This window comes from Solea senegalensis, linkage group LG6 (genome assembly GCF_019176455.1).
Source record: "Solea senegalensis isolate Sse05_10M linkage group LG6, IFAPA_SoseM_1, whole genome shotgun sequence".
NCBI lineage: Eukaryota > Metazoa > Chordata > Actinopteri > Pleuronectiformes > Soleidae > Solea > Solea senegalensis.
In genome coordinates this window covers 23,167,273-23,190,418 of record NC_058026.1, presented here as the reverse complement: position 1 = coordinate 23,190,418, position 23,146 = coordinate 23,167,273, and the positions used below count along the sequence as shown (strand labels likewise).

The 23,146-nt window shown below is 42.0% G+C and overlaps 1 protein-coding gene across 1 annotated transcript; it reads left to right on the top strand.

Moving 5' to 3' along the window:
- The first annotated feature begins 609 nt into the window (after positions 1 to 609).
- tet2 (tet methylcytosine dioxygenase 2) lies at positions 610 to 23,000 on the top strand. The gene is made up of 10 exons (XM_044028685.1): positions 610 to 978; positions 15,379 to 18,324; positions 18,410 to 18,500; positions 18,588 to 18,681; positions 18,765 to 18,973; positions 19,264 to 19,414; positions 19,531 to 19,620; positions 19,823 to 19,960; positions 20,154 to 20,508; positions 20,655 to 23,000. The coding sequence occupies exons 2-10, from the start codon at positions 15,423 to 15,425 to the stop codon at positions 22,073 to 22,075; spliced, it is 5,451 nt and encodes a 1,816-aa protein (XP_043884620.1). The 5' UTR covers positions 610 to 978; positions 15,379 to 15,422; the 3' UTR covers positions 22,076 to 23,000.
- Positions 23,001 to 23,146: the final 146 nt, after the last annotated feature.

Genomic DNA, 23,146 nt, shown 5'->3' with positions numbered 1-23,146 from the left:
CTCCCTCACACTGCTCTCTCTATCTCTCTCAAGCCCACGTGGCCAGTGTCAACAGGAGGAAGGTCTTGGCAGACACATTAAGCAAAGTATGCTGTCTGTTTCTGTAGACAGGCTAGAGAGTTGTCTTACACCCCACTCTAAAAATGAGCCAGCCAGCAAGTCGGTCAGCAAGTCAGCCACCGAGGCGTGCCAAAATAAGACACAGCCGTTATAAATGAGCACATTGCTCAAGTGGTCGGGCTCCAAACTGGCCACATCTGATAGTTGCTGTAATGTGCTCAGAAACAAATGACATCAAAGGGGGAACTTCTGTAACCTTACGACAGAGGAAGAAAGAAAATGAAATAAGGAAGCCAAAATAGACTCAGTGAAAAGGGAGGGAAAAAACCCTGAGTCACTTGGCTTCCTGTCTGAGAAAAGGAAGGGGGTGGAGGTGCCTTCTTCTCTCAGTCACACAGTTGAGACCAGTGCAATATTCAAAATAAAGTGCACTGGGGGTGGAGTCCTATCCTGTTCACTAAATCCACTCCAGTGCTTCAGGGCAGCCATCATAGTGTTCACTATTGTGTGCGGCTGAGGGAAGAAAAAAAGAGGAGGGAGCGAGGGGGGGGGAAGAAAACCTGTCTCTTTGTGTGGGAAGAACTCAGCAGGAAAGTGATTTTGTGATTATTAGAGTTTGCCAGCAAAGCACGGCTGTTCCCCTGACCTGCTCCAACATCTCGTGCACTGTGTGTGCCTCTGCTGCCTTACATTAGGGTCACATATGAGTGTGATTCTCAAGCCGGCAAACAGCGACACCCTGGCTTCTCCTGATGATGAGAGCCAACGTCAGAGTGGTTTCCATGAATATTGATGTGGTGGATAGTCTGTTTCATAGAAGAACAGAAGGAGGCAAGATGGCTGCCCTTTAGGATTTGTTAAAGAGGAGATCCAGACGGTTTGTTGGAATTTCTACAAAGTGGAGGGACGTAAAAGGAGGTGAGAATCTGCTCTGAGACTTAATACTCTCCTTACCCTTATCCTCTCTAACCCTGGGTGTATTTTCTGTTGGTTTTTCTTTCAGTAGAGGTGTAGTAAATGTTCCCCACCGTGAAAGCAAGAGCAACATAATAAGGAGGGGATATTAGATAAAGCTACTCCAACATGGCTGACGATTTTCTTTCCTTTTTTTTTGCCGGCTGAAGCTGAAAGACAAGACTTGTGTCTTGTGCTCACACAACATTCTTGTTGCTTTTGAATGCATCATGGAAAATAGTCTATTTATAGGCTGCTTGTTGAGGAGTTTGTGTTTAAGCAGAACGTACATGCCTGTGTAATAATGCCTCTCTTCCCTTGCCTCACATTACAACCTTGCATTTCTCGTCCAAGCACATGCTATTAAAGGTGTGTTTGAGCATGTAATGTGTGTGTGCATTTGTTTTAAAAGACTAGATCAACATTTTTACATATTTATGTTTAATCAGCGTTTATTACAGAAAGATATTCTTTATCAAATCTGTTTAAACACATTTGGTTTCTCATAGCCATAGATGTTTAGGTGTTTGTTTGTGTGCTTGGAGACTGCATGTAGGAGAGTAAAAGTCCAAACAGGACATGTCCAGCAGTGAGTGCATAGTGGACTGCAGTCGAATAGCTCCTGGCTTTGTGTATCTCTGAGAATCAGCTTTCAATGCTTTCACCACTGAACAACAAGAAGACACATAAAGATATATAACAAAAAAAACCCCAGAAGAAGCAAAGTGGAAGAGAATGTTGGTGACAGAGTGTAGTGAATGCACACAAGGGCACAAAGCTGAAGGACTGAAACTCAATCCTACTGCACCATTAACTGAGAGAAAAAGAAAACGCAATTCTGGAGCTGGGTTTAGTGTGTTTATAAAGTAGAGGCTAAACAAGAGCTAGTGGCATTTGACAACTTGACTGGATTGTACATTGTTATTGCAGTACAAGCAGCTAAAGGTTACAGCTATGTAGACTGGTGTGTTACTTTGGGGAAAAAAAAAATGGACTCATGATACAAAGACGTGTGTGCCTGTGTGTAATGGATACTCATATTAAAGAAGTGAGCTTACAATAACAGCAAGGTGACATTTGCAGGAAAGCAGTGAGATCATCCCGGATGTATACACATTTAACAGAATAAATATTAAAGGAGTTAAAAAAATGTAAGTTTTATCTCAGAAAGTCGCTCACTAATTTGTTGTTAGTCTTTACCACTACTTAAAGATTAAGCTCTAAGTGGCCCATTGCAAAACAACAGATCTACCTCAGGTTTGTGTATTGGCTTTGTGTATTCTACTGACTACAGTTGTAATGTAACAGCAGGGCCTCAGGTTAGAAGTGGAGTAAAGGAATGCCTGGAGGATAAAGAATAATGGCCAGTCATTAAAGAATGTGACGGGGCAATGGAGTCCATATAATGTCAGGTGATTATCAGGTGATCGCCAAGATTTTTATCTGAACTGTAGACTTTTAAAATAAGCATTCATTTAAAATGCTTAAATTTAAATGCTGCATTTACGTGGCTGCAAATAAATACACAACTCTAAAAACAGTAACTGCTTACGGTGCCAGAGAATCCTCCTTGTGAAGTGAACAACAATGTTGGTGTGCCCCTCTGACGCAATGGCATGGTACTGTTTTGATATGGCAAGCATGGTCATTGACTCTGTAGTGTCAACAGGGGTGCTCAAGCGATGGAGTCCTCCACAGAGTCTATGTTGTGACTGCGCGAGATCGGGAGCTCGTTGCACGAAATTTGGATAAGGACTGAGCCTGGATATGTCAGTTATCCTGTCTGAACTTAGCCTCAACTCTGTTGCAATTTATTCAGAGCGGTAAACCGCACAATCTGTTAAGTCAGCTGTCACTCTGATCAGAAATAAATGTGATTTACATTTAATTACTATCTTCTAGGCGTATATATTACCTTGGTCTTATTTAAATTGCACAAGACACGTTCCATTACAGTCGCAGTAGGAAAACAACTCAGATAAAGTGGTATTTTTGGGATGCGTCTGTTTTGTTACGCGATATTCTGAGTAGTCAACATCACCCACCTCCGCAATTATCCGGCAGGATTTTCTCTGATTGTATTAAAAGCGGCTGTATCACCTTGTTTACGTCGTGTTCCACCGCTTCATAAGTCTTCATTATAAGCTGTTGCTCACGTTGCTCATGTTGTCTCCATTTCTTCATCAGTAAATCTGTGATCGACGCCAGGGTCATGCCATGAATGTGCACTTTTACCAGTTTAAGTTACACCTGGTTTGAGCAAACTGTGCCTTCTCATCCTGGTTTGATGTCCTTGCGACAGACTAAGCCAGGATAAATCAAATAGCATAGATTAAGGCCCACTTTCTCAGGCATCCTGGATTTCTTAATTCCACTTTCCTGTGTGTGTGCATGTGTGAGGATCCCATTGCCACAGCAAACACCCAAATTAAATCACATTATTATTATTATGTACACTTTCTCCTTCCTCTTTTTTTTTTTTTTTTTACCAAATCTTGAGTATCTTGAGGAGTACAATTTGTTTTTCTCAACAAGCTCAGTCAGCACACAACAAGGCACTATCAAGTCTTGTTGATTTTCTACTCTAGCACATCAAACATCACATTACACCCTGTATCTACTGCACATTTGGATGGATTGCACATATCACAGTTCACAAATGGAGGTTGTCATGGGTTATATACACATACACATATATATATATGTATATATATACATATATATACATTGAAGTGGAAACCAACAACACAGTCTTACTGGAGGTGGTTTGATGAGGCTCTGCATGGCTGCTGTTGTACAGGCAGCAGAGCATTAGTGGGTCTGTGGGGGGCTGAGTGGGGGATGGGCCAGATGGATCAATCTCATGCACATAGCTTCTCTCATCTATTCACACCTAGAGATAAAGCAGTGTGGTTGGGCTGCTTCTTCGTCATGGCCGTAAGTCCCCTTTATCTCACTCCCAGGGAAAAGGACAATGTCACCTTTGGGAAGAATGTCCAGTTTCCATAGCGTTCAACAACAATGCTGTCTCCTTACAATACCAAAGCCCTTACCCAAGCCCTCACCTCTGACCCTGCTCTGTCCAGCCCAAGCATCATATTTCCAGCCAAGGGCTGTTACACAAATGACACAGGGAAAGAGACCCAGTGGCAGGTTAGACATTTTAGATTGCACTACCTGCCTTCTTGCTGGCCATAGCTCAAATGCTTTTGTGAGACAAAATGGCGAGATACAGAGTGTTGTATTGATCTCTGCAATATTGATTTCTCTCTTGCTCGTATGTAATTGGAGGTTATTTTTCTATAGAGAGCAAGGGGGGAAAGCTGCAAACCACAATGGCGCGTCTGCAGTGCAATCTGTGTGCTAATGACGAATCCATTTGAGACACGTTTGCAGGCAACGCGCCGTCACCAATGTATGGCTGCGTGTAGGTTACAGTTAATAAATACATTTGACCGAAAGATGTTTGCCTCAGTTATCCACTTGAAGATCTGATAGATTTGCTTTGGATTGAAAGAGTTGGGGAGCTTTTCTAATCTGCAAATAAATGTGTAAAACCTGTACCAACCGAAACCATACCACAAAAAAGGTGTCCTTTATCAATAAGTGCCAAACCAAACTGCCTGGATCTTGACCTTCCATCCCATGAAAACTATATCTTAGTTATTGATCATGACGTGGGAGTGGTTTATAGTAAGTACATCGCTAAAAATGTGCTACAGTAAAACTGTTTTTGTGAGCACGAGATAACAAAAAAAAAAACGACTAACTGCAACATGAATTGTATCGTGAATCCCAAATATGACTGACCGTTGTTAACTGGCTGTGGCGTAATTATGGAGTGAGCGTGATAAGGCTGTGTTTGAGTGGCACAGGGCTGGAGGGAGTGTTCCCGGCCCTGTGAGCATGTATCGATGTCAGGGTTTACCTCAGGGGTGAGACAGCTAGGGCAGCGACTCAAAAGCTTCCTCCACGTGAGCGCATGCACATGGCCGCTCTGTTTACAAACACTATCCTGGCATAGTGAGATGTTATGTAATCACCTCGTAGCGAATAGCATGTCTTCCCGCTTCTCGCCAGACCGCCCCTCCTACGCTTGGACAATCTTCTTGAATGCCCCTTTTGCCGGTTCCGCTACTAGAAGTGAACAATAATAATAAAAAAAAAAATTAAAAGCCACAGACACAAAACCGTCTGTGCTCGAGTACGCCGCAGTTCTTACAGGGGGCCTTTATTGTGGTGATGTCAATGAATAGCTCTTGCGAAGATCAAGGCCTTCACAGCTGCAGATCATGAGAATAACCTGTGTAAGAAACTTTATCAGTTTTTTACAACCACACACAAGAGTCCAGGCATTGGCATTAGCATATTTATTATATAGCGAGGGTTTTGAGATCCTTTGCTGATGTTGCAAGTATCTTCGGAAACAAAGCAAGAACTCTTGAACGATCAGTTGAACAAGTTGAACATTTGCAGACAAAAATGTTTGAGATTCAGTACTGAACCAGCCAAGGGGGTAGCTTTGCATACCAAAGCCAAACAACGTGTGATGAAATTGCAAACGTGCACACCCGCTCTCGGAATACCTTTAAAAAAAAAAAAAACTATGTTGAAATGTTTGCTTGCTTCATGCTTGAATCTAACCCTTAGTAAGGCCCTTATGTCAAAGGCCATTCAGTTCCACTTAAATCTGTGACAAAGAGGAAGCTTTTCAAGAGGTTTAATCCTGAAAGGTTCATTTTACAAAGTTTGCTTTCAGGACAATTTAAAAAAAAAAAAAATCATTTTGATCTCGCTAAAAGCAATCTCTGTAGCTAATGCCCTGCCACAGGATATGCAAAGCTTTGACATAACAGAGCAATCTGAAAAGGGTCTGCGGTGACCCAAACGACTACTTCTGGTGACTGCTTGGCCTCTTTTCTCAAATGGCTGTCAGATATGGAAGGTTTTGCCGCTAGGAGCTGTCATTGAAAAGGTTAGGCCCCATGGCCCCCTGTTGTCTGCACACGGAGCACAAAGACAGACAGCTGGTCCTGAATGTCATTTAGAAGCGTAACCCCTACCAAAGGCTTTTAATGACATCACTAACTATTTCTGAGGGCTTCAATTGGCTCAGGCTCAATATTAGGTTTCCTAGGTGGAATGTATGATTGGAGCAGCTGGTGTCTTTTTCCGAGTAGGACCCCTTAATGGCAATCAGGTTGGACCTGCATCCATATTTGCATAGAGAAAGTATACATTTGATTTTGATAAAGCGGCATTCATGAACAATTTACAAAAATAGCTGTATTAGAGATAGACTGGGTCCAAATATGGTTTTCAATTCAGAAAAATAAATTCTATATGATGGAACTGTTATTCCTGAAGCTCTATCATATTTGAATTATACATTTTGTCTTAAAACAGAACCCCCAAAACTATACACGGGATATGTTTTAGAACTGCTCAAAATGTAAGCAACTGCTGATGAATCCTTACACGGAAGCACATGAATCACAGAAAATATCCCTCACTCACTATTCAATGAGAGTCACACGCTTTCCGCTCAGTGGAGGGAAAGAGGGAGCCTAGCAACAGCAGCTTGGGTCAGGCTGCTTGGAAACCAATGAGAGGAAGCCTGTTACTACATTCGCTTTGCACACGTCAAAGCAGCATTTAGCCAAACGCAGCTCTGAAAATACATGCTTTAACCTGAGAAAACACACGGGGCAGTCGCTTGTGTTTCAAGTAGTGCAACCTTAATTCAGAAACACACTGAGTTAGCGACAGTTTCATTGAGCAGACATTTTAAATGTGTTGGCCTGCACAAGCACGTTTCCAAATGCAGGTTTTTGCAAATGTAGGTTTCTGAATGTGCTCCTCAGCCTACCATGCTGGGGTAATGTTTAGACCAGATGGGCTTTGAAGCGCTCATAAGATGGTCGCCATGGCTACCTTGTACTCTGAAAGAAATTAACTTTGCTCTGCACACAGTTAATCAAGTTAGTCAGATATATTGACTGTTGCGTAGACAAAGGTTTGGAGGGCAAAAGAGACAAGCAGATTGGAAGGAAATGTGCAGAATAGTGAGGGGTAGGGCACAGGTTACTGGGTTTGTGTGCTCAGAAACACATTTCTTCATTAGAGTCTCCATGCGACGCGGCTTGAAGGCACAGGGAAGGGATTACAATCTTAGTGTAAACTTTGCACAGAGAGCTTTCAAGTTAGACGGGGTTTTCTTTTCAGGTTGTGCTGAACAAGCATTTCTTGTTGTTTGTGAATTAATATGACAAGCTCATGACTACCTCATGACTATCTGCTCTGCTATGTATTAATCTTAGATGTACCGTACATGTGTCGAGACCCCAACTCTAAACTCATCAACTAGGTCATTTACTGAACTGCAGTCCAGCTGAAACAATTCATTTTCAACAAGTTGCATGTCTACACTATTCTACTGGAGTCAAAGCAATGGAATGCAAGGACATCGCAGCAGTTATGTCTGTAGTTGATGACCGTATTGTGTTGTTATAGTCAAAAAGTGTAAAGAAGTGCATTAGTCTCACCACTTTAAAGCAGACACTTTAGAGGACGGCGTTACAGCTGATCAGATTGAGTGAAGTAGACCAAGTACAAAAGTAGCATACCAGCAAGATGTTTTGTGCGGGACTGTTGTGAGAGCAGTTTTTCCGGAACAACAGCTACTCAAACATTGTATTCGAAATGTACAGAGGCAGGGCTTGTCGCTCTACAAAAAACAAAAAACAAAACAACAAACTGTTGAGTTATTTATACCAATGTTTTCTACCAGGAGGCAACATCTCTCACTGTTGGAATTACAATATTCTCATACCACAGTGCTTACTACGCTTCATAAAGCATGAAATGTTTTCTATAGTAGACTGTATCTATATTCTGCTTCAGTACTTTGAACTACTTTGTCTCATTCCACATGAGGACAAAGGCTGGTCCTGTTATTCTTATAGGGTCGTCCAGTTCAGCCTTGGCATTATAACTAAACGAAATCCCTCGTGTCCTTGGGTCCTTTAAAGGTTGTCACAAATCATTGACTCCTGTCCCCCTCAGAAGAGAATGTCGTGGCTCATCATGGATAAATATATTCTAAGCCCTGCTCACTGCGCTTAGTAAAGACAAAGCCCACTGAGCCCTGTACATCACTATCAAACAATCTTGGATTTATGCTGACGCTGATCTTAATTATGGCTATGTACATTACCATTATGGTACCAGATCATTCCCCCTGTCTTGGCACCTTTTAAGTTGAGGCAGGTCTTTCGAAAAAGTGCAGCATCATGAACCATAGCACTATTCAAGATTATTTGTGTCTCTTTTTGACAATTTCAGGTACTAACATTCATGTGTGGTGATCCAACACATCCATGCATCTACCATCACAAACTTACTTCTCAGCATATTTGGCTGCCTTCACTCAACAAGGATAACTTCATCACGACTAAAGAGCCGTGTTTTTATCCATAAACTGTTAACAGAAAATACATTATTCTACATAGTTAGTGTCAGTATAAGCTTTTAGACTGCATGGACTGTGGAGCTCCTCAAGTACACCACAGCTGTCTTGCATTTAACATAAAGAACAATGCAGATTGAACAGATACATTTTTTTTCTCATGGAGGGGGAGGAGACTCTCTAGGGAAGAAATTACAAACAGACGAATGTGTCCCTCTGTGGTTCAATCTGTGGTTGTCTCCAGATTCAAAGGAGGAACTGAATACAATTTACACACAATGTGTGTATATTTATATATATATATATACATAATATAATATAACATATATATTCATACATTACGCAAATACACCAAAAATCGTGGTTAGTATGTTTGTCAGGACTCAATGTCTCAGAAAGTTGAATCTGCCTGCAGAGCTTCACTTTTATTTCATCAACCATTAATGGAGAGGACAGAAGTGGGAGGAGGAACAACATGGATCTGATACTAAGCCTGATCACCTGTTGTAGGGGGATGCAGAACTGACAGAAAACCTACACCCTAGTTTTATGAGTACAGGGAAAATCAGGTTCCTCATGCAGCAACCACTGTTATTATCTCTATAACCTCAATTCTCCAGCGTCTGTATCCCCGGTAATATCCAACATGTGTGTCTGGAGCTGTTCGGTGACAATTGGTACCAACACATCTTCATGCGTAACAGAAGAAGTTTGTATCACGAGTAAACACAAGTGATCCAGTGAAAAAATTGCTTAATGGTTGGTTTGGACCATTACACTCTACTCTTGTTTTGATTGACGGCCCCATTATAATAATAAAAACTGGAATACAACAAAGGTCCAGAACACGCGTCTACTCATTGAGTTTTAGCAGCCAGCTAATGTAGGTTAGCACAAAGTCTAGAACAATACAGTTTACAAAACGTATTTTCTAAAGTTTTCTAATGTTGCATGCTCAGATGTGAGTATATATTGTTCTCATACAGACAGAGGTTAATGTTTTGCTTATAATGTTTTCCGAGTGTGGTCTAATGGTTGTCACTGTCCAGTATTTTCTCTGTCATTTGTTATTGGAGTGCTGTCAGAGTGTAGATGATGACAATATGTCGCTAACGTTCTCCAAGCACACCCTGGAGAAAGTTGTACAATGACTGGCCGTGCATGCAAATTCAGAGGATCATATGAATGGTTGCAGACACTGGGTGCTTCTGTTTCTTCAGCAGGGTGGAGGGTGTCATATGTTCAGACGTACTGTATGAGCGTGCCATGTGGCATACTCCCCGTCACAAGTGTTACGTGCCTGACTGTGAGACTAAGAACATCTGTCCTACTGTGCCTGACAAAGATTTAACCAACACTAACAACACGAGCTACTGACACTTTATTTCACATTGTGCTTTATGACTTGGTGTATTACAACCTTCCAGACTTGGGATATTACCCCCCCCTTGATTCTTTCTTCTTCTTCAATGAAGCCAACCCCCCCCAAAGTTCATATGCCAGCCATATGTTATGCGCTGTCATAATGCAAAGACTACACAGACGTCTAAAGGAATATCTACTAAGATATACATATAAAGGAATGCAAAGACTAAAATCACAACACAAGTGCAGCAATGATCCACTTTTCAAAATGATCTTGACAGGATTGCGTAGTGTTTTGTCGATGTCCCCGTTATTGAAATAGCCCGCTGGAATGCAGAGTTGTTAACATGTTGTCAGAGGTCATGGAGTCTGTGGAGCAGCAAGACCAGCTTCATATTTATACAAGGGATTCAAAACAGCGCAGCATGTGAGTCACCTGACCTAACTGAACTGGCTGTGGTTCACAAAGATGAGGTTTCATTTGCAGACGAACAGTTTTACCTTACCTCCAAATGAGGCTTATAGGTAGTTGCTGCTTTTATACCATATTTCAGTGTTTTAGATGACATAAAACTGTAATTGGGACATTGAATACAGCAGAGGCCCTGAGAAATGACACTAACATCTATTATATATGTAGCTTATCCTTTCAGAGTCACATGGAGTGGGGGTGGGGGTCTAGAAACAATCCCAGGCACCAGTGGGCAAGAGGCAGGGTACAAGCCAAGAGACAAAGACAAACAATCATTCATGCCACAGGCAATTTAGCAATAGCTGAGCCCCAATCTGCACACATTTGGACTGTAGAAGGAAGATGGAGAGAACTCATGCAAACACAGGGAGAACATGTAAAACACACTGAGGTTTAAAGCAAGACTGGAACCGCCTTACACTGGTCACATGAGCAAGAACTTTTAGACCTTGAGTTTACAGAAATCCTTCCCAATCACTGCATTTTCATAACTAAATGAACCCATATTGAATTAGTCGAAACATATTCTGCTGTGAGTCAGTTCATGAGGAATATGTGCTTTATTTTTTTTTTTTTACAATGTGTTGTGGTAATTTATAGTTTAGTCTGGACTGAACATGCGCCAAGCTCTTATCTTTTCAACAGGAAAATGCAAATAGGCCTGTTTGAGCACAGAAAAGGAAACGTTCACTTGAGATTCTGACTTATTCCTGTGACTATTCTGCAAACCAGCGGCGAGCCATCACAAGTGTATTTTTTGATTTACAATGCTCCACCTCTCCTTCTCTTTCTTCAACAGAAGGGCCCTTTAGCACTGCTGCCCAGGCCTTAAACTGAAAGTGCAGAGACCTGAGTCTCCAACCAGCTGTCGTTAGCGGTGAATGTCACATGCGGCTGCCAAGTCACGCCAAGTAGACCCCTCTACTATGGCAGCTCTCATATTTCACCAGCTCTTGGTGGGAATAACAAAAACACAGAGCAAGTCCAGTGGGTAAAACTATGTTACACTAGTGGCATGAAGACAAAGCTTCTGAAGGAAACGGACGTAAATATCCGTTATCCAATTTCACACCAAACATGCTTAGTTATTTGATGAAATGGAGATGTTTCCTGTTGGACTTAATCTACTAGAAAGAGATTCAAAAGGGCCTCTGGGTTTAGTTTCCTGCTCTACTTCCAGACCAAAAATAGATTTCCCCATGAACCTAATAAATAATTAGAAGAATGCAACCACAACTGAAAATGTCTGAAAGCAAACACCTTGAAAGTTGGACCTACAACATTGCATAATTGGTGTCAGTGGTGTGTTTGTACGTGTACAGGCGTGCACGCACTCAGCTGGGATCCCTGGCTTTGTTCTGGGTTTGCAAAGATTTTTTTTTGTTGTCAGTGTGGGTGTATCCAACTATGTCAAGCTGCTTGGCTCCATTCGATCCTTTGTAAACCCTGGAATGTCCCTCAGGAACGGAGCCACACTCACAGCAGCTTAGTGTTCCAATGTTCACCTCTTAACTGAGTTACTGATTTACAGACCACGCTAACAGCCAGACAAAACACAGGGCTGGTCACATGTGGCAAGGAAGTGGTTTTTGACCTACTCGTCTCCTTTTATTTTTAGGGATCAGATGTTTTCACATGTAACGGAGTGGAAAAAGGTGACAGCATTGGTGTACTTTTACTGATAGTGACTCGTTGAACAAATAAAACTATACAGTTGAGAAAAAAGATCATCCACTCCCTAATCGGTTCTGGAATGCAAAAAGTTGATGTTTTTTGGGTCCAGAACATTTCAAAGACAGAGAGACGGCACCAAAAACATGACCTTTCTTTATTTGTCTTAGTTAGGTCATTGACTTTTAATTCAATGCAAGTGATATACAGCCTATAGTCCACTCTGTTTGATTATTTTGAGCTCGTACACTGCACACGGGCATAGTTCACTGAGCTGTTTGAATTGATGATTGCATTGATGATCCGGTAACAATTTAAAAACAAACTCACAGATCTTTGGAGGATATGGTGTACATTAAACTTGTTGTTGTTGTTTGATGCTTTTGAAGAAAATGATATTGCGATATTATTACATTATTGTTATTGTTTTAGGACTCGCTGCTTTTCCCTCTTCCACCTGCTTACGGGCAGCTGCCTTCTCTGTTGTGACAACAGTGGGAGCATACAGACACCCTTGTAACAGCTTGGCTCGTTAGTGGGAGATTTAGCACTCTAACTTCAGGGGTCTGGAGGGCTGCTAATGTCCTGAAGGGGTGATTGACACAGATCATTATGTTGACCAGCTCGCGTGGGGAGAGCTTGGCTTGTCAATTCTCTGTGTATTTCATCTCTGTCCACATCGTCCACTGGGCCAAAATAGCAACTTTTTTTGGCCTCATTTATCACAAACCAAATGACAGTTTCTGAAAGTGCAAAGTATGCTGGGGTCTTGAATTATTCAGTTGAATGTAGACAATCAAAATAAGTTCTGGGTTAGAAGTAGAATGAACTCATCACTAAAACTGGATTGAATCAAAAGCTGACAGTGTACCGAAATAATAATAATAATAATAATAAAATACATTTAAATCTATGATTTTATTTGTATCTACAGTATACAAGCTAAAGGTACAGCTAAATTATCTTATAGATATGTTTTACAAATTGAAAAGCATTTGTACAAGCAATTTGCAAATGACTAGATTAATAGATGATTATTTAAGTTTGTGCATTTATTGACTGAAATGAATATAGTATTTATACTTTTAAATTACCTCTGGGGCAGATTGCTTTATTTTTTTAATTGAAACTGAAACATGTTTCAAATGAGATTATCAGGCTTTGAATGAAACGTGGCCTTTGAAGCAACAGCATTTTCATAATCAGCTGTAACTGGCTCCAGATGTGGTGATCAGGCTCAGTGATGGAGCATGATTATGCCAAATTAAACATTCCATTGCACCTAAAATATTTACATTTTTTTCTTTCTTTTTATCCCCAGTCATCAGTCACTGCCTCCAGTGAGTTTATAGTGGGTTTACATTAACAGGAGAGCTTTTGTAGGAATACAAATGTGGGTCCAATTATGTTTTCCGAGGTTGAATAGCACACTGACCAAAGCAGCCAGCCTTTGTAATCCAAGGCTTCTCTCACACTCCAAAAACTGTATTTACTGTCAATGTACACACAGTCTTTAAATTACATTTAGTGTCTAAGTGACATTTCTATTAACATAAATCAAAGAATGTTGCAGTTATAACCATTACCTCTCATAATAAATTGGAAATACACACAGTGTGTTTACTTGAGTGGAATGTAAATGTCCCTGGTGAACCTTTATTTTGATATACACATGTTTACAAAGCTCCTGCTGTGTCAAAGCATTACAAACTAAAACTGTACCTCCATTGTGACTAATAGTTGTGCAGTGTGAAAACATCTTTTTGTGTTCCACAGTAACCAAGTAACAGTCACATAATTGAAAGCTTCTTTCATCAACAGAAAATGACTCAACCTGATCAAAGGTCTGAAAGTTGACAAATGAGTTGACATAAATGCGTAAATGTTTCAGCGAGGTTAATAATGGCCAGCTAAATATTGTGGATTCCTCTTGGTGATCATCAGATGTCCGTTCCTTTAGCATCAGCAAGAGTTGCTCATAATTATGATGGATTAGACTGCAGCTCTTTGATCCTGCACCCTGCACTTGTTCTGCAGATGCTTTGAATGTGACTTGCATTAACAATGGAGGGCAGCAGACAAAAATCAATAACCTACTGGAATCCCCGGCATCTATTTGCTTACGGCAGACGGAGAGAGCATAAGTAAAACCAAATGAAACCTTAAGGCCGGAATCTTCTATAGTACTGTTTTACTTAAATGTTTACGTGTGTTCCAAACACACCTCCCCTCAAATGTTTATGTTCATTTCAAATTGAGCATTCCTCGTGCCTTTTTCCTATTTCCTTCAAACACATTCCCAGTGTGTCTATTAAAAACCATAAAAGCCTCTGTCTACTGTTGTATAGAGTGTGATGAATTTGGATGTACATGAGATAAATACAGGATAGTCATAGCTAACATCCAACATCCAAGATGCACAGTTCAACTTGTGCGAGAGGCAGTGAGAACCTGAGTTGTTGTGGTATTGTTAGATGTGCTATTCACCTATAATAAATAACAGGAAGTGACAGTTTCCAGTTTGAGATAAGAGTCTTAAAAGGAAATACACACATTGCCAAGCAGTTTAGATAATGGACATGTGAACACAAAACAGGGCGTACAATCGGGACATGCTTTGTTTAGCTTTGTTTGGTAAATTCCGAATGGTGGCTCACAGTCCACTGTCAACAACACAGTGACAATCTCTGGTTTGTAGTCACATTTTCTTCTTTTCTCTCTTGCTAACTGGTCTCACCTGCTCATACACATTCACTGACCCTTACCATATTCATATTTGAAAGTGTTTTGATTGTCTTTAGTAATATATCACCATTTGTCTGACTTAATATCTTAATCTTAAAATCTTAATATTTACTATACTTTACTTCAACTGCCCCCACACAAATACACTAATCCAAGTTACTAGACATACAAACTTCATATGAATATGAAATATTCATTCCTAACAAACCTCCTAACTGTATTAATGGTTTTATTCCTTAGGTGATAATACATGATATCTTGACGTTACACATCATAGATTTTGCATACAGGTTGTAATGCAGTCACCATCTAAAAATATATTCACTAGTGATGAGCATAAATCTTAAAGCCTCAAAATGTAGAGCTTTATGCAAAAGAAATGGATGAATGGACCTTCTTCAAATGAATTTGCGTCACCAAATCAAAACTCTTCCTTATTTTTGGTACAGGGACATTGAGTGTAACTAACAGTGTCTGGGGTCTGTCACGCTATGTGAAACAGCACATGTGAACTACAACTACCTTTGTTGATACCAAAACACATAGGGCATGTATTACTGCAGTATTACTTTACCTGAACACTTAAACCTGCTGAACAAATGACGTAACCCAATATTAATCTCCCATATTCTTTGCCTTGCAGGACAGACAGAGGGCAGCCCTGTGGATGGACTCTGACTAGGCCAGATGGAAACAGAACAGACCAGACATGAGACAGAAGAAAGTCTGATATTAACACAATTTGGCACATCTCGAAACGTCGCTCACAAATTACAGAATGGAGGCCAGTCTTCAGAGGGAGATTCTCTGCAGAGCACTGGGGATACAAACTGGAACCATTTCAAGCCCAGCACAGGTGCCAATTCCATGAAGAGGCACAGCCCTGCTTCCAGACAAGGGCTATTTGATCAAGGAGCCTACATAATGAACGGAGAATTAATGAATGGGGAGTTGAAGCATGCACTCAATGAACAGTCCTTCCTGGTCCACCAGCCCAAAAAACTTAAAATGGATTCTGAGATTAAAGGAATGGATGACGTGAGCTCTGGTTTGGTGGACAACTTTCCCGAGTTGACAAAGGCAACAGAATTTGAATGCAATGCCCCACACAGAGAGGTTACACTAGACAAGAGGAACTGTAATTTTACACATGGTGATATTTTTTGTCTACCAAGGAATAAGCAAATTTCGATTCCGAACGGTGCTGTTTCACCTCCTTCAACCATAGAACACACTCCAGGTGATCTTTTAGAGAAAACATTATCTCAGTATTACCCTGAGCAAGTGTCAATTGCACCACAGACATCGGGGTCACAACGAGATGCTGTTAATGGTTCCCTGGTAAATAAGTTGCCCAGTGAAGGTGCTCAACAGCTGTCGTTAACCTCAGGATTGCATCATCGGATGCCCAACACACAGCAAGGCCAGTCTGTGGCATCTGACAATGCTGAAGGAAGCAAAAATTACAACTCTGTCAGCTATGTAGGGAACGGTTACTCCAACAGTTTTGGAGCAGAACACCAGCGTCCACAGCATCAGCAGAGGCCACCTAGTTACTCTGGTCAGGAGCTGTCTCTAGGTCAACTGTCTGGAATGATCTCACCCACAAATACTTCCAATAGCTCACAACATCAAAACGGCCCACAACGTTATCGAGATAATACAAATCGTCAAGATATATATGTAAAAGCTAACCAGGAGTTTACCCAGAACTCTCGAGAGACAGCAGAGGCAGGTTACGGACCTTTTCCCAACTCTGGGTTACAGAAGATGGGAAAATGTGAGGGAGGAGGGACCGGTCAAACTCAGCATCTTAGCACAGAAGGGGGCCATCCACATGGAATGCTATCCCAGAACTTAAAACAAAATGCTGGGAAGCCACATGGAGCTGACAGTATGGGACCCATGGGGCCTAGTCTCCAGCAGCCATTCCATGCTGGATTGGAAAATAGAATGGAGAACACCGCTAAACAGAGTGCTAACTTGCGTTCAACTCCCCAGCAGAGAGGCTGGACAGAGCTTAACTCTTCACATGGCCTGCAGCAATCATCAAGTACCCCATCATCTCAGGCTCAAGAGCAGGATATGTGGATGGGCTTCTCTGCAAAGCATCAGTCACAGCAGCAGGCAGCTAACCAAAAGGTTCACGGCCAGATGTTGGAAATGAACCCAGGGCAACGACTCCATACACAGGGAGTTTTCGAAGACAGCAGCCAGAGGACTAACAACTTCCAGCAGCAACAGCAAGACCGTCTCCCAAACCAAACACACTGTGCCCCAGCCCAGCACATCACTGCCACTGAGTGGCAGCATTCAAATTCTAAAGCATCTCCAATGCAGCAAACTCCACCCCAGAAAATAACTGACCAGCATAACTTCCACCCAAATCGGCAAGCAGAAAGCCACTATCACACCCAAATGCAGTCAGAGCACCTATGTGAAGACCCCGACCTGCAAGATATACTGTCTTCTCGGCTTTTACCAACACAGCAACAACAGCAGCACTGTCATCTTCAGCGCCCCCTGTCCCATCCACCACAATTTGAAGGCCAAGAACACAAATCTAGCAATTATAGACCTAATAGTCAGCCTCCACCAGGTCACCAGCAGCTTCAACCCATCCAGGCATTTAAAAACATTTCTGCCCAGTCCAACAACCACCATAATCAGCACACTGATAATACAACATTCAGCAGTAACTTAACAGAAATGCAACAATTACAACAAGATCCAAGGAAGTATCCACCAGACTCAGGTAGCAGTAACCTCAAGCAATTTCACCCGCAACAGCCAAACAATCACTGCCACCAGCTCAACAAAGACTTCCCCCAGACCTCTACACAGTCACAACCTCACTTATCACAAGGTGCATTAAACCAACAGGTATCAACACAGATGTACCTTAAAGCTGAACAGCAGATAAAGACCTCGTGCACTCAGTTCCAAAGGGGACCTCAGTTACCTCTGGGACCTTTAAGTCCCAACGGAGACCTCCAGAGGCATGCAGCCCTGCGTATGCACCTGTTACAAAGGCAGGAGCGTCAAGGCCCTTCTCATCCTCCACAGAGCACTAACGAACCCCAAATTGGCTTCAAAGCTGTGAAAATGGAAAACACTCAGAGACTTCAGTTCCCTGACTCACAGCAGCAGGAGCAGCAGCAGTCGCAGATGGGAGAGACGGGGATTGGAGGGATTCAAGTCAAGCAGGAAAATCAAGAATCCCTGTGTGCGCAAAGCAAGAGACAAGGAAGCATCTTGGCCTCTATGGAACAAAGCCTGAGGCAGTACCAGCTTTCACCTGTGTTTGAGAAGAAATCCCTTGTCATTAATACAGCTAACAAAGTCAAGGTAGAATCTTCTGGGTCTGTTACAGTGCTCTCCACAAACACTGATTTGAGTGGAGCGGAATCACCTGCAGCTACCACCAATACTATTAATCTAAACCACCCCCCTGATTCCACTCCTAAAAAGGAACACCTCTTACAACGCTTTATGGACTCTCCCATGAAGTTGTTGAATACCCCTATCCGGAATCTGCTGGACACCCCCGTCAAAACGCAATATGACATTGCATCCTGTCACTGTGTTGGTGAGTTTCATAATGTTTGTTCTACGACAAGATGGATCAGTTGGTTTCCAAATGTTGACGTCATTTTGTCTATGACCCCCACCAGAGCAAATCAGTGAGAAGGACGAAGGCCCATACTACACTCACCTGGGGTCAGCGCCTAGTGTTGCTGGTATTCGGGAAAAGATGGAGACAAGGTTAGCCACCAATCTGAACTTGTGTCAACATCAACCGTGTTATTCCATAACTGTTACTTGTTTTAATGCCCATATTGTGCTTTGAAGGTCTGGTCTCACTGGTCCCGCCATCAGAATTGAGAAAGTAATATACACCGGCAAGGAAGGAAAAAGTACACAGGGGTGCCCCATTGCTAAATGGGTAACAACCACTTTTACATCATTGTTTTGAGCAGTAAGAAAATAATACCTGTGCGCATATTACAAATATCTGTCTTATTTCAGGTGATTCGTCGATCCAGTGATGAAGAGAAGCTACTGGTGCTGGTGCGGGAACGTTCTGGACATACATGTGAGACAGCCTGCATCATTGTAGTAATCCTAGTCTGGGAGGGCGTCCAGCATAACCTGGCTGACCGTCTCTACCTCGAACTGAGTGAAACTCTAACAAAGCACGGAGCCCACACTCAGAGACGCTGTGCTCTCAATGAGGAGTAAGTGACAGCACTTTTATCGTATATACATCTTGTCAACTTTGATTGACTAAACACAGAAGTTGTTTCTAGTGTCATTAAGCAGCAGACTTTAAATCAAATGGTTGTTTGCAGGTGTACTTGTTCCTATGGTTTTTATCTTGTACACATAAATGTGAAATATAAATATTGCTTTTGTTGTTATAACCTCACAGTATATCTGTATAATGTAAATCATCGCCGTCAGTTGTTGCTACCCTTGAATATTCTGGGCACAAATGACACGTTTTAAATGTCTGTCTTCCCCTCAGGAGGACCTGTGCATGCCAGGGGCTAGATCCTGAAGCCTGTGGAGCATCGTTCTCCTTTGGCTGCTCTTGGAGCATGTACTATAATGGCTGCAAATTTGCTCGGAGCAAAATTCCACGAAAATTTAAGCTACTAGGAGATGATGTAAAAGAGGTACTTTTAAGTAGATTTAAAGTGTCAGTTATGGAAGTGTGGACCACAGTTCCGTGAAATAACATAATCACAGTAACTCACTAGTGACATTTTTTTATTTTTTTTGAATCTTTCAGGAAGAGAGACTGGAGCAAAACTTACAAAATTTGGCAACCGTATTAGGTCCCTTGTATAAAACCATGGCACCTGACGCTTACGGGAACCAGGTGAGTGTAAATCACCACTAAACTGTTAACAGAGTGCTAATAATTGATTACAGGCTTTTAATACACAGGTCTACACAAGTGATGCAACTTGCTTGCAGGACTTCATTGCAACAATAATTCGATCCTTACAATCGAATCTATTTTTGCAAGTACACACCTGAACTGTTTACTAACAAATGTACCTCGTCTTTCATGGACACAGATAGAACACGAACAAAGGGCTCCGGATTGTCGTCTCGGGACGAAGGAGGGCCGTCCTTTCTCTGGGGTCACTGCTTGCATGGACTTCTGTGCCCATGCTCACAGAGACCTCCATAACATGCAGGGAGGCAGTACTGTCGTAAGTAGAACCTTAGAATCGTGTATCTTTATGAGTATCGCGTATTCATTTGAGGAACGGAATAGATAATGAGACTCAAAATAGTAGTTCTAAAGTAATACGTGGCTTTAGAACACATATTTGAATAACAGAAGTGTTATTTTATATCTGTGACAGTCCCAATACAAACTATTAAACGTACCCTATTGTACAGGTGTGTACATTGACAAGACAGGATAACCGCGAGATTGGAAAGATACCAGAGGATGAGCAGCTCCACGTCTTGCCTCTTTATAAGGCTTCCAACACCGATGAATTTGGAAGCGAGGAGGGTCAGCAAACGAAAATGAAATCAGGCGCCATTCAAGTCCTGAGTGCCTTTCGCCGCCAGGTGCGCATGCTTGCAGAGCCTGCCAAGTCCTGTCGGCAAAAGAAGCTGGAAGCTAAGAAGGCAGCGGCCAACAAGAACGCCATGCTGGAGAGCTCAAATGATAAGGCAGAGAAGGCCCTCCTGGCCAAGTCAAAAACTGGCACTTATGAAAATTTCACACACAGCACTACTCTGGCAGGTAGGTTAACACGTTTTATAATTTGCATCTTTTATCTTAAAAATGCCTATTTGTTTGTAATACAATAGATTAACATTGAAAACCTTGCGAAAATGATTTATTAAATGACCTCTAAGGCCTTTAATTTTTGTGGGTTTGTTTTCTAGGACCTATTCCTGGTACTGTGGGAGCAACCCTACAATCAGGTCAGCCACAACACCGCCTTGGGACACATCCTCAGCAACTACAGCAACTGCAGCAACTACAGCAACAACAACAACAACAACAACAACAACAACAACAACAACAGCACCAGATCATTTTACCCCCTTACCCTGGCTCAACAAATGCAGCCAACTACGCCAGGTTCCCCAACCACCCTAGGTCTTTTCCAAGCACTTCCAAGCCTGGCAGCTTGTATCCTCCTCAGCCACCAACACCAACAAGCCCTTATCCCTCCTCACTCCATGTACCAAACTCTTACATCAATGGATCAAATCATCCATATCCTGGGTACCAATGTAATGGAGGAATGCCCCTTGAAAATTACCATCCATACTACGCGTCAAACCCAAAGCACCTGGACATGTATCGCCAACAACGACCTGTGCTTTACGCAGACCAGCAGTATGGTGCACATCAACGTTACGAGGTCAATTATCCCCCAAGGTATGGAGAGCCAGGTATGCAGGTCAATGGTTACAACACTTGCGGCATGAGGCCAGTTCACCCTATGAGACCTTACTCACCGTATGGTCCCAATGGAGCCTCAGAACCCCAGTTTATGGACTCCCTGTCGAGAGCACCCTCGGTCCATGGAGGTCTTGACTATACAACTTCTGTAAGCAGAGGTAATCAGTTTGGAGGATTCCCAAGCCCATACCTCTCTCGTAGCCCTCAGATCTTACCCCGAGGACAAGATCCTTACAATATGCAAATTAAAACAGAGATGGGTTTGCCTGGCCCACAGATGCCTTCTTCTGGGTTAGGTGGTGGATGTTTAAAACCCGAGACACAGTCAGTATTAGGACTGCCAAATGGTTCCATGGGCCCTGTTATTAAGCAAGAGCCTGGAACTCCACAGACACCCACAACACCACAGAAGCCTGAGATGTGGTCAGACAATGAGCACAACTTCTTGGACCCGGATATTGGTGGTGTGGCAGTGGCACCTAGCCATGGTTCAGTCCTGATCGAGTGTGCTAAGCGGGAGCTCCATGCCACAACCCCCCTTAAAAATCCAGACCGCCACCACCCAACACGCATCTCCTTAGTCTTTTACCAGCACAAGAATTTGAATGAGGCAAAGCATGGTTTGGCTCTATGGGAAGCCAAGATGGCAGAAAAGGCTCGAGAGAAGGAGGAGGATGCAGAGAGGAATGGTGGTGAGGGAACACCGAGCAAAGGCAACAAGAAGGGGGTGAAGCGGGAGCATTCAGAGTCTTCAGAATCCAATGTGCCGCCTCCTTACAAGCGATTCATCCGGGCACTAATGGAGGGGTCCTTGTCATGCACAACTAACACCTATGTCAACACAGCTCCATATGCCTTCACCAAGGTCACAGGGCCTTACAGTAAGTTTGTGTAGAAAACACACGATGAAGTCAATTTTAAGGTGCTTTATTTATGACAAAGAAAGACCTCGAGCGCCACTGGCCTCACCAAAACACTCTTACCTGTCAGTAAGGTAAACAACAGATGAAATCATCTTTCACAAAAGGTCTTTCACGTAAATTGAGCTTTACTAGTCGACCCTACAATGGGTCTGTTTTTGTTTTGTTTGTGGGTTTTTTTTGGCAGGTTTTGCAAGTACACGGCGTCAATTCCTCTGGTGCTTTTCTTTTGATACATAAGGACCTAATTTTACAGAAAGAAAGAAACAAAGTATTTCTTTATTTGTGAGTGAATTTATGGAACTGTTTGCAAATGACAACATCAATGGTGCTCAAGTGTGTCTACTATCATTTCTTACCTAATTGAAACGCCTTGACACTATAACCAGAACACACTCTACAATTTACACTCAATTACTTCTTTCAACTGGATACTGAAAACATCATCACCATGCTTTGTGGCAAGTGTTTCTTACTGCAGTTTTTTTTTTTTTTAATTAAATTAAAAATGTAAACATTTTAGAATTAATTTATTTCATACAATTTGGTTATACTGATTTGCTGCATTGGCAGAAAAATGATTTCCAAGTATAAAGATGAAACATCCAAGACAATACATGTAACAAAAGGTTAGGGTTCGCTAACCAATGCAAAAAAGATTTTTAAGGACTATCATTGTGTCGGTGCTTCTTTCACTTTCCTATGTCATTTTTACTGTAAATTGAGCCATACTACATGGTGCATTTTTAACATTTTTAGAAAAAAGCTGGTGTTTTAGTTTTTTCCAGGTTTACCATGTTATCAGTGACTGTTTTATGTAAATTAGTGGGGGTTTATTGAACAGCCCTGGATTGTGAATATTCAACGTAGTTTTATGTCTTTTGTGCATAGTAAATATGCTTTTAATACACTGAGGAACAAGAAACAGGGTAGGCTCAGTGTCGGTTTCAGAAGGCAGCTGGCTTGCTGTGGGATCTTTAGTTATCGTAATCTAACTGTAAGATAAACAGGTAAGATTTGTACAGTAAATTAATTTCCTTTTTTGG

Excerpts from the sequence above, each read along its gene's own strand:
- tet2 (XM_044028685.1), top strand. The coding sequence starts at position 15,423 with ATGGAAACAGAACAGACCAGACATGAGACAGAAGAAAGTCTGATATTA. Across the intron at positions 19,621-19,822 it reads CTGACGCTTACGGGAACCAG|ATAGAACACGAACAAAGGGC; the intron begins GTGAGTGTAAAT and ends TCATGGACACAG. Across the intron at positions 19,961-20,153 it reads TGCAGGGAGGCAGTACTGTC|GTGTGTACATTGACAAGACA; the intron begins GTAAGTAGAACC and ends CCTATTGTACAG.